At 40.5% G+C, this 12,793-nt stretch overlaps 1 protein-coding gene across 11 annotated transcripts in view; it reads right to left on the bottom strand.

Moving 5' to 3' along the window:
- Positions 1-477: 477 nt before the first annotated feature.
- The window catches only part of agtpbp1 (ATP/GTP binding protein 1), a 325,109-nt gene continuing 312,793 nt past the window's right edge, over positions 478-12,793 (bottom strand). For 10 of the 11 annotated variants that reach the window (XM_038804830.1, XM_038804835.1, XM_038804834.1 and 7 more), the window contains one exon: positions 478-1,542. In XM_038804830.1, the coding sequence (XP_038660758.1) occupies positions 1,350-1,542 (193 nt within the window). In that variant the 3' untranslated portion in view covers positions 478-1,349. The remainder of the gene's footprint in view (positions 1,543-12,793) is intronic. The other variant, XM_038804841.1, reaches the window with a different exon arrangement.

Here is a 12,793-nt window from a genome sequence, read left to right as displayed (position 1 = left end):
CGTCTTGACACAATTGATTTTAAGGTGAGACAAGTGTACTTTGGGGAATTTTGATGTAATGTTGCTATAGATCAGTAATGCTGAATTAAACTGCAGATGTCAATGGTATCTGCTGCTTCCTGGCCAAGATCCATAAGCTGGTGAGGCTCAGATGAGGTGAGCACACAAAATAATATTTTTACAAAGCACTTTAAAAACACATTTTCATATGATGTAATTAATATGTTGATCTAAAAAATATAAACTTTAACAATTATAAACTGAACATTACGATATTGCTTTATTGCAGTGTTATTTTTGTTGGCATCTGGCATCATGTGAATTTTCAGTTTGGGAAATGTCAAAAAATAGTGTTTCGTGAGGCAGATTTTGAGAGATAAATAAGTCTGAGCTCTTGAGGTCCAAGGGCAGAATGGATAGTATGACTCGGAAATTCCAGCAGCATGTACTGGGCTTACGACTGAATAAACGTCATGGTTTTTGGCAGAACTTCAGAGACTTTAATTTGTTATTTGCATTTGTGCACAAAAACAGAAATAATACCGACAGGCTTCTGCAAATTCACTACCACAATACAAATTCTTTAATTCATAGACAAATCAGAAAATCAAAATTACATCATTTCATTATTCAAGAGAAGCCAACAATTCACTGTACATGTCAACATCGTATAGTAATGTTGACTACATATTTAAATATAACAGCTAGCTTTTACTTTTTATATAATCCACAGCAAGGTGCAACTTACATTCTTTCAGCAGCAGGATGGATACAGTTCAAGACTAATCGATTCTATGTAACAATAACAGTATCATTCCCAATATTGGAACATTGTAGCTGAAGCAGCATATTTCCTGTCAAGCAATCCTGGAACAATGTCTGACAACTTAAAAAAAACATTTAGAGAAATAAATACATACATCATTTGAGTTTCAACAGACAAGCCATTACCAGCTTCTCCACAATATATTAAGAGCCCTCAAAGTATCACTGGCACATATCTTTAAAACAGCCTGTGCATACAGACAAACACTGTCAAGTATTGAAAAATAAAATTGCATACAAAATCAGTGGGAATAAATCTTTAGCCATGCAACTGCATCCAAAAGAAATAAAAACAGCAGATGAATATCTCCTGACTTGTACAAATGCACTGAAGTCAATATTAAATAATACACGTTTGAATTTTCCAGTGTTACCAGCAGTATATTTATTATTAATTTAGCCAATATGCCTGAGTGAGCTAGCTCTTACTCAGAGCAGGCTATTTTAACCCTGATTTGTTTTCTTTTATTGATTATAGGATCTTGGGCTATTTTTTTCCTCCAGCCTCTTTGGTGATTTATAACTTAAAGAAAGAAGTCTCTCTTTGGGATGTCAGAATCAGAGGGTTGCTCCTCCTGCATACTTGGGTCAAAGTATTGGGTGTCAAAGTCAGCTGTTTCATTCAAATCGATATCCTGTTCATCACTGCTCTCAGCACTGTAATCAATCTCTTCAAGGCAGCGCGGCTCGTCTGCATCTAGGACTTGAGTGGTGGGACTACAGGTAGAAAAGAATTTTCAAAATAAGTGTTCAACAAATTGAGACAGAAACCCATACCCTGTCACGAGAAAAAAATATATTTGCAGGATTTAGATATATGCAGTGGATTTATATTAGTATTAAAATACAAGAATATTACTCAAGATAAAATATGAAAGTAACATCCAGCCAATCCTTTACAAACAATGCAGATCCTGACCCGCGCACACAAAAAACCATGTCTACATTATAAACTGGCAAAGACACTGGGCTGGATTTTTGAAGGGCTGCGGAGGAGGGCACGAAGGTGGGAATTCTAGCAATCCATTTTCTTTGTTCTTTGATGGGATGTGGGTAATACTAGCAAGATGAGCATTTGTTGTCCAGCCCTCATTGCCCTTGAACTGAGTGGCTTGCCAAGTCATTTCAGAGGGCAGTTAAGAGTCATCCACACTGCTGTAGGCCAGGACATGCAAGATGGCAGATTTCCTTCCCTAAAGAGCATAACGAACTAGATGAATTTATACAACAATTGATGATAGCTATCTCATGATCACCATGGTCACCATTACTAAGACTAGCTCTGCATTCCATGTTTATTCATTGAATTTCAATTCCACCAGCTATCATGTTGGGATTTGAACCCATGTCTTCAAAGCATTAGCTTGGGCCTCCGAATACTAATCCAGTGACATTACCACCATGGCAGTCTTCCTTGCAGAAAGTCACAGCTCTGGCCACTGGTTATCCTCTGGGGCAATTCCCCCTCCACGATTACAGCCTGGCAGAAGGGCCTCATTGTAATTTTAAGTTTGAAAAATGTTTTCAGAATGTGCCCACTCTTTCATCTTTCTATATTCCATCTCTTGATTGTGGCGCTTGCCAATCTCTTTCATAGAATTTACAGTGCAGCAGGAGGCCATTCGGCCCATCGAGTCTGCACCAACTCTTGGAAAGAGCACCCTACCCAAGGTCAACACCTCCCCCCAATCCCCATAACCCAGTAACCCCACCCAACACGAAGGGCAATTTTGGACACTAAGGGCAATTTATCATGGCCAATCCACCTAATCTGCACATCTTTGGACTGTGGGAGGAAACCGGAGCACCCGGAGGAAACCCACGCACACACGGGATGTGCAGACTCCGCACAGACAGTGACCCAAGCCGGAATTGAACCTGGGACCCGGGAGCTGTGAAGCAGTTGTGCTATCCACAAGGCTACTGTGCTGCCCACAATCAGGAGCCTCCACCGACATTCCTGATTGGACATGTCTCAATGAGGTGACCAATTAATTGGCATCCTCCTCAAAAAATTACTTCCAGATTCCCACCATTGGCAGTTCCAGGTTTCCGATCTGGAATTCAATTCTAGTTTGGGATTGGGTCACTGGAATAAAAATCCAGCCAGTATTTTAACTGACTGCTGGAATATTCTCAATTATCCTCTTATTCCTGTGGAGGTGATGCTTAATATGGAAGGAATTATGTGAACATGAGACTCCAGTAGTTTCATAGGGTGAAATGTTTTACCCTTAATGTGTAGTCATTTATTGGCCACACCAAATATGTTATCACATCTATTTGGACTTATTAAGATTTCAAGATATTGAATCTGTTTGTATAATAATAATACAAAGGTAAAAAAAGTAACCTGGACTGTTCTGGTTTCCGTGTTAGGCTAAAGATCCTCTCACACAAAAAACAAATTGTGGATCATATTGGTCAGTAGGAAATCAAAACCAATGTTTCTGATAATCCCAAAATGATCAGCAAAGGTCGAAAATGAAGACGATCAATGTTTTTTTAAAAAGCAGAAACCTGAGGCTTGGTCATGACATCCCTCTGTTGGAACTGGAAAATAAAACCCATTTTACCCTGCAGAGTAACATGTCAGATACATGACAGGACTATTTTAAAGGAGCTAAAGTTCGTGCATAATTCAATTCTTTTTTTTTTAAGTACAATGTTCAGATGACTTTTCACGAGATAAATAATATATAGCGGAGTAGGATTTCAGCTGTATAACTGATTTCAACAACAATGCTACAAAAAATCTATACATCCAAATAAAAAAAATGTTTACCTGGAAATACATGTACGGTAGGGCAGTAAGGGGTGGCAAGCGCCTGCTTTTTCTGAGCACGAGTAGGTGGTGAGGACTATTTTGTATCAACATATATTGGTAAATGGCTTGCACGGTCCATGCAATTTCCATTCATCAATTTCATTAGTATTATTTTTGGCCAGCAGTAACAATTGTGATAATGGCTCTGCTGCAAGCTTATGAAGGAATACTCTGCTGAGGGTTGGTTGGAAACTCTGGGGTTAAAGTCTGATAATGACTGACTGAAGAAATTGTGGATTTGGGGTCATTACTGCTGCTATTGTAGAATGACTTTTAAATAAAAACGTAAAATAAATCTTGTTCAACACCATGATAAAAACTAATTCCAGCCCGTTACAGTCAGAAACGGGGGAATTCATAACAGGGAACAAAGAAATGGATGAGGAACTAAATTCGTACTGGACTTTCTGAGAAACAAAATTTTATAGTGAGCATCTAAAGGGAATTGGTATTCATAAAGAAATGGTTTTGGGGAAAATAATTTGATTGAAGGCGGACAAATCTCCAGGGCCTGATCATTTTCATCCCAGAGTACTTAAGGAAGTGGCCCTAGAAATAGTAGATCCTTTAGTGGTCATTTTTCAAAATTCTTTGGGCAAGGAATGATTCCAACAGATTGGAGGGTAGCGAATGTAACCCATATATTCAAAAAGGGAAGTAGAGAGAAAACAAGGAACTATAGACCAGTGAGCCTAATGTTGGTAGTAGGGAAATTGCTGTCGTCCATTGTCAAGGATTTCATAACACAGCATTTGGAAAGCAGCAGTGTAATCAGCCAAAGTCAGCATGGATTTACAAAAGGAAAATCATGCTCAACAAATCTACTCAAATTCTTTGAAGGTGTAACTAGTAGAGCTGACCAGGGAGAACTGGAGGATGTGGTTTATTTAGGCTTTCAGATGGCTTTCAACAAGGTCTGACATAGCAGATTAATATGTAAAGTTAAAGTGCATGGGATCACAGGTAGTGTCTTGAGGTAAATAGAAATCTGGCTAGCAGACAGGAAGCAAAAAGTTGGAATAAATGGGTCTTTTTCTGACTGGCAGGCAGTGACAAGTGGAGTATCTCAGGGATCTGTGCTAGGATACCAACTGTTCACATTACATATTAATGATTTGGACGAGGGAACTAAATGTATTATCTCCTAATTTAAAGATGATACAAAGTTGAGTGGGAGGGGGAGCTGTGAGGAGGATGCAGAGATGCTTCAGTGGGATTTGGACAGTCCGAGTGACTGGGCACATGAATGGCAGATGCAGTAAAATGTGAGGTTATTTGCTTTGGTAGCAAAAATAGGAAGGCAGATTATTATTTGAATGAGTGTAAATTGAGAGAGGTTGTTACTCAGCGAGACCTTGGGTGTCCTTGTGCATCAGTCGCAGAAAGTAGCACTTTCAGGTACAGCAGGCAGTAAAGTAGGCAAATGGTAAGTTGGTCTTCATAGCAAGAGGATTTGAGTAGAGGAATAGAGGTGTTTTACTGCAATTGTATGGGGCATTGGTGAGGCCACACCTAGAGTATTGTGTGCAGTTTTGGTGTTCCTATCTGAGGAAGAATGTTCTTGCTATGGAGGGAATGCAGCGAATGTTTACTAGGCTGATTCCTGGGATGGCGGAACTTTCATACGAGGAGAGACTAAATCGGTTAGGGTTATATTAATTGGACTTTTGAAGAGTGAGAGGGGATCCCAAAGAAACTCAGAAAATTCTAACAGGATTAGACAAGCTGGATTTAGAAAGAATGTTCCCGATGGTGCAGGAGTCCAGAACAAGGGGTCATAGTTTGAGGATAATGGGTAAATCTTTTAGGACTGAGATAAGGAGAAATTTCTGTGGAATTCGCTACCGAAGATAGTTGAGGCCAAAACATTGCGTAATTTCAAGAAGGAATTAGATATAGCTCTTGGGGCTAAAGGGATCAAAGGATATCGGGAAAGGCGGAATCAGGGTATTGAACTTACTGATCAGCCATGCTCATAATGAATGGCGGATCAGGCTTGAAGGGCCGAATGGTGTCCTCCTGCTATTTTCTACATTTACTAATTTTTGTTCTGAGAAGCTACATTCATCGACTGGGCTAGTCAGAAAGACTATGGAGTAGACAGAAGGTTAAAGCTCTGCAAACATGGCAGCATTTTGCTTGAAACTTAACCATAGGTGGTGTGAGCTCTCTGCTGCAGAAGCACAGGTAAATGAGATAGTGCTGTAGCCATGGGAACGACCCGAGGAGCTGTGCAGCCCAGGCATGTGGATTTTCACATACAGATGTTTGCAGCAGGAGGAGCTGTCACAAATATAAATGAGTGGGATTCTACAGCACCAAGAGACTATGACATTTCATAACTACTTCAGCCTGAAGTGGCTCTATGATAAACCCATATGATACTGCAGTGCCACATTTGAGTGAACTGTGCTACAACACAACGTGGTGGGATAAGGATCTATCGATCCCATCATGTTGTGGGGATGGGGTGGGGTGGGGAAGATGCTGGCTGTGGTAGTGAAGGTACTAAACAGATAGGATATGATTCATGACAAGCAAGACAGAAAAAAAAACAGACGAGTCATCGTTCTGCATATCAGAACACAGCAGCATCGAGGAAAAGCTGAAAGCAAGTTGCTTTCATGGTGAGTAATGAGAGGAGTACATTGCAGTCTAGAGGATGGATATAAGAATTTGGAAATATTATTAAAATCCTCTCAAGCTTTTAGATTGGAGTTCGACAATTCAGAATTATGGCCAGAAAGCGATAATTTGCTTCTTACTTTCCGACTGGGACAAAAGAAGCTCCTCTTTTGTTATCTAAAAAGATCATTATCATACAGTAAGCTGCTTCAAAAATGGTCAGTTTTTCACAATTTTATAGGGCAATGGCAGATTTCTTTGTACTTCCGTTCAGACTCCTATACAGCCACAGACATGTAATTTTGTTTAAATAACATCAGGTTTTCTCAACGATTGTTAGACAGGGTGGTGCTGTGTATAGCTACATATCTCCAAACACAATCTTGGCACGAATGTCAAGGATATTCACAACAAAGCATGCAGCTTCACATTTTAGCTCCCACTATCTCGTACTGACAAAACTCAATTTTCTTTTCTGCGTCTCCAAGGCACCGAGGTAATTCAGGAGCATGTAATGACTCAGAGGCATTCTAATTGGTTCGTCCAGTAAAGTGCTAAAACACTTCTTCAAAAGGGCCTAAAGTGATTATCTGCCATTAGTGAAAACGTAGAGGTTTGAAAAACAAGGCTCCTGTCAAGTCACCCACAGCTCCTTGGGACAAATGCAAAAAATATAAGCAAGCATCCCACCCCTAGTCTCAGAATTCTCTCCAGGGAGCAGCTAAAGATATTGCCTGACAGCACTAAGTGCTTTTTAATATTTCATTAACCAAGTACAGTAGTTCAAAATTCAGCACAAGTCCACATTAAGGTCTACAACTTCTCAGATTTTCACTGTAATCAAATAAAACCAGATTCCCATTAATTTGTTAGATTCTTAGGATGCAATATGGAGAACTGCATCTCTCTCATGAAAAGCAGAGCAATGTTTTTAATGGAGTACTGGACCCTACTTCTATGAAAGAGAAAATCAGAATCAGGAATGCAACAGTCTCCTTGGATAATTTAGTTTTGATATCTTTTATCCGTCGCGCATTGCTGTGTAAAATTGTGAAAGAATGCTATTCCAGGTTGTTTGCAGAGAACACAAGTGGATTCCTTGTTGCTTAAGTCCTGAACTTTGACCTGCTCACTACATGGACACAGGTGCCAGCCCTACTGAGATACATGTGTAAAGTGGGAGTCAGATTTCAGTTACATTGAATGGAGCCCCAAGATTGATGAAACAAGCAGCACAAAAAAGTTGAAGATGAAAATGAGGTGGTGTGAATTGTCCAACCACAAATGGTTTCCCGCTCTGTCGGTAACCTTTCCAGATTCATTACTCCTTGAAGGTTGATGATAGAATTTAAATTTAATTTCCAATCTCTAGTGACCATGCATTTTAAGTTATTACCATTTTTAAGCCATGTTTTCTGCATTATATCATGTTTCATATTAAATTTCAAATCTCAAGATTTCGGCATTTACCATATTAATTGCATGCATTAAAAAGTACATCTGTCTGCTCTTGGTACCGAAACATACAACTGAAACAATAATATACTTTTACAATATATGTCTACCATTTCTTTTAAAAATGAATGTTGGGCTGGATTCTCCATTGGCAAGATTCTCCGTTTCGCTGGCAGCGCACTCACGCCTGCGGATTTCCCGACACAAGGGAAATTCCATTGGCCAGCTGCCAGCTGCCGGCGGGGCACGGCACATTCGAAAACGGGTGCAGAGGGATGGAGAATCCCGCCCGTTATCTTTATATTTATTTGGACACAAAATAACCATAATGTAGCTGTGTACGTAATAGCCTTGTGTCTAACCAAATTGTTCCTTATTGCTCATTACTATGTATGTGACAAAAACGCCCCACCACAAACCAAAGAAATAACAGCAAATATATGGGTTAAATAGTTTCACTGAACTTGCACAACTGAATTACTGTTCGGGATTCAAGTGAATAGTACAAAAGCCTAGTAGCCAGGCCACTCCATAAATAAATAATATGTAAACGAACAAAAAGCAAACTGATATATATGATGTCCTGCTTATCAGACATCAGGAGAAACTACAATTAAACCACACTAAATACCACTATGGTCTCTTAAATAAATACAAAATACTTATGCCGAAGATTTGAAATAAAAAGAGATAGTGCTGGAAACACTCACAGGTCTGGCAGCATCTGTGGAGCGAGTTAACATTTTGAGTCTAATATGACTTCTTTGGAACTAAGAGAGGTAGAGACTTGATGGGTTTTATGCTGTCGTAAAAGGGGAGGTCAGTGACAGGTTAGAGGACAAGGAAGATTAAAATAGCAAAGATGTCATGGAACAAGAAGGAAAGAGAACGGGAATGGGAACGTATTGGTCCAGAAAACCATCTTGTACAGTACTGTTACTAATTTTATTTGCCCCCATCTATATGCAGATTATGTTCCTTTACTGCATGCTGTGTCTCTAATTTCCTGTTTAATGCCATCCCCAACATCACCATTACAGTTTTGGGGTCTATATATAACCCAAGTAACATTTTTTGCCCCTTAATGACCAGAAGGTTGGGATCATGTGAACAGACTGAATGGAGGTGTAGAGGAGACTGCACTGTGAACACCAGATTAAATTGAAAGTACAAGTACATCACTGCTTTGCCTGGAAGGTTTGTGGCCTTACACAATGAGGAGGGAGGAGGTAAAGGGGCAGATATTGCACCTCCTGTGATTGCATGGGAAGGTGCCACAGGAAGGAATTGGGGTGGTGGGGTGATAGAGCAGAGGACCAGGGTATCGCAGAGGAAAGGGTCCCTCCAGAATGCTGACAGGGAAGAGGAGGAGCAGATGTGTTTGTCGTGGCATCATGCTGGAGCTGGTGGAAAAGGCGAAGGATAATCATATGAATGCAAAGGGTAGTGGGGTAGGAAGAGAGAACAAGGGGAACCCTATTAAAGTTCTGGGAGGTATCGTGAAACTTATACTCACCTTCAGAGATTAGGAAATCTGATTTCCAACGAACTCCGGTCACCCACCTTGTGCCAACTAGGAACTGGCCGCACATGAGCAGTTAATTTTCCCCCCACTCTTCAGACCAGGAGTCAGCCTTGCGCAGAACACAGTAGTGTGCAAATGCAGGTCGTCAGATGACCCAGAAGGGACCACAATTAGGTGTCCTACGGAGCAGGACAAAGGAGGGGGACAGGACGGGTTCCCAAATCATGGAGGGGGCAGGAGAGGTCCCAAAAGGCAGTCATAGGCAAGAGATAAAAGTCCGGGGACAGAAATAGATCCCTGAAGTAAATTGTTAAAAAAGGAACAGAATAATACGCTCCCAATCCAAGAGAGCTGCAGGGAGCAGACTTTAATTGAAGTGGGAGAGACCCTGAAGATCGGAGAAGGCAGACAAAAGTTGGTTAATCTGTGCTGTGGGCCGTTGAGGCAAAGGTATCTCTTTGAAGCAGTGGCATTTCTGCTTGACATGGCTGAAGATCTAAGTTTGTGCGGAAAGTGAAACTACAGTGTACTTTAGGATCTGGGGAAAAGAATCTCAGAAGTGAAGGCCAAAACCCTGTGAATGGGATATTGTTGAAGATGTCGAAGTGGGAGGAAAATTTGGAGAGAATTCCAAGGCAAGATCGTCAAATGCAGAGATTGGAAACCTTCATGAGAAAGATGAAGTTTCAGTGAGATTGGTTGGTTCACAATGTTGTCTGTTGTGGGCTGTTGAGAAATCCATGGAATCCGTGTGGTCGCATCCATCTTCTATTGTCTAGTGTGTTGTGTCTGACCAAGGTTCGCCTGTTAATTCACATGTATATCATACTCACACTGAATGTTATGAATATAAGATAGATATTGCAAATTCTTTTACCTTTCTGAATTTGTATAAAGTTTATTTTTGTTTGCTCCAAACCCACAGAATCTTGTGGTTTTATTCAAGTGTCTTGACTCTTAAACTTCATCTGCCTTAAGAAAAATGCTACTGGTCCTTAATCGGATCTCCTCTAATGTCCCGGGGTCTGGTCGAGGGTAATAACACAGGGGTGGGAAGGGGTGAGTACTGAAGTACAGAAAATGGGTTAAATGTGCTGAGGGGCCTGTTGACAATCATGGGGAACTACTTGACTAAGGGAAAAAAAGGAGATGTCAGGAATGCCACTGTAGAAGGTAGCATTATCAGAACAGATGGGGCGGAGAGGGTGAAACTGGGAGAGTGGAATGGAGTCTTTACAGAAAGCATGGTGTGAGGTGTATTCGAGGTAGCTGTGGGAGTCAATGTAAGGAATATGTCGACAATTTATCCCCAGAAGTGGAAAAGTCAAATAAAAGAATGAACTACCCTCTTAGTCACACATCCCTTCTTCCTACCCCTCTCACAACTGGCGAGCATTCCTCTTGCTTTCCATTTCCACCCTACTAGCACTGTATTCAAAGAATTATCCTCCAGCATTTCCACTAACTCCAGCATGATGCCACCGCCAAATACATCTTCCCCTTTCCTGTCAGCATTTTGATGGGATCTTTCCCTTCTGCGACACCCTGGTCCACTGATCTAAAATCACTAACACCTCATTCTCTTCCATGGTACCATCCTATGCGATCACAAGAGTTGTAACCCTTTGTTGCCCCTTTACCTTCTCCTTCCTCACTGTCCAAATAATAATAATAACCGTTTATTGTCACAAGTATGGAGTTACTGTGAAAAGCCCCTAGTCGCCACATTCCGGCACCTGTTCAGGTAAGCTGGTATGGGAATTGAACCCGTGCTGCTAGCCTTGTTCTGCATCACAAACCAGCTGTCTAGCTCTCAGAGATAAACCAACCCAATACACAAACACTCCTTACAGCTGAAGCAATGATTTACTTATATTTATTTCAGTTTTCTTCTTGTCACCACTTGCAATGCAGTTTCCTCTGCATTGGGCAAGCTAAACACAGACTGGGTGACCACTTTGCAGAGCACCATTGTTAAATGCGCAAACATGATCCTGACCTGCCGGCTTCTGCCGTTTCAATTCATTATCTTGCTCCCATGCTAGCTTTTCTGTCTTCTGCCTGCTGCAACATTCCCACGATGCCCAGTGCAAGCTTGAGGAACAGCACCTCATCTTCCGATTGGGAAGTTTACAGATGTCTGGACTCAACAGAGTTCAATAACTTCAGACGATTAACTCCCTATATTTTTCCCTAATGCCAGCCTGTATCTTGTTTTCATATTTTGCCTTCATACGGTGCGAAATTGCATTCTGCTATCAACACCTATTCTGGATCAATGCTTTGTTCCTTTATTACTACCATACCCAGCCTCTTTGCCTTTTTATTTCACGATATCTTTATATTTTAATCTGTCCTGCCCTCTAACCTATCCCAGGCCTTTCCCTCTCTTAGTTCCGAAGAAGAATCATATTGGACTTGAAACTTTAACACTGTTTCTCTCCCCACAGATGCTGTGTTTTTACAGCACTTTCTGTTTTATACCAAAGTCTCTGATTTTATGACTATCAAATAAAAATGGCTTAGAAAAAAAAAGGTTGAATTGATTCCTTCATGTTTGCAGAATAAAGCTGTTTTCTTTTAAGTGAGCCTTTTTTAAAAAGAAGTCTGCAACTTAATTTATTAAAATACCAAACTTTTATTAAAGTATAGGCAATTCAAGGTTGAAACACAGAAAATGAGAGGAGTGAAAATGCAACTCTCCAGCTGTTCATTATAAACTTGGACAAGATTTATTTTATTAAAATTCATGACTGTAGACATGTTGTCTTTAGGCACAATAATAGCGCGGAAATATGACTGCACAAGAAGGAAAGTTTCTTGCATAGTCTTGGCAAGGGACCATAACATGAATTTCATTAAGTAGCACAATAGTGATATTTAGGATATCTAATTACATACATTCTCAGGGTAGAACCATCACATCTTAACTGGTATATATAGAGTGAACTGACATTTAAAGATGATTAAGTCTGGGGACAGTATTCTCTCCTGGAGAAGAGCCTTTTGAAAGCAAAGCTCATCTATAATGGAATTATGTTTCGTGTTCCACAAGTAGTATCAGCACTTAATGTGTTTTAAGAGAATTTTCAGAGAGCTTTGTCAGCTATGAGAAAGAAAACGTAAAATATTTAATTATTGCAGAAGTGGAAATGATGTACAGTAAACTCTCACTTAAAATTGAGGTTGCGTTCCTCAAACTGGTGACATTAAGTGAAAAAGCTTGAAGTGAAACATCGGTTCCGAAAGTCTACAAGATTATGAGGGGCATGGATAGAGTGGATGGGCAGGCACTCTTTCCCAGGGTGGAGGGGCCAGTCATCAGGGGGCATAGGTTTAAGGCTTGTGGGGCAAAGTTTAGAGGAGATGTGCGAGGCAGGTTTTTTTACGCAGAGGGTGATGAGTAACACATTGCCAGGGAAGGTTGTGGAAGCAGATCATTATCAAAAGGCACCTTGATAAACCTATGGATAAGATGGGTGCAGAAGGATACAACACAAGGAAGTGCTGAGGGTTTTGGCAAAGTTTGGTATCAT

Source organism: Scyliorhinus canicula, chromosome 8 (genome assembly GCF_902713615.1).
Source record: "Scyliorhinus canicula chromosome 8, sScyCan1.1, whole genome shotgun sequence".
NCBI classification, from domain to species: Eukaryota; Metazoa; Chordata; class Chondrichthyes; order Carcharhiniformes; family Scyliorhinidae; genus Scyliorhinus; species Scyliorhinus canicula.
This window is presented reverse-complemented; position numbering and strand designations above follow the sequence as displayed.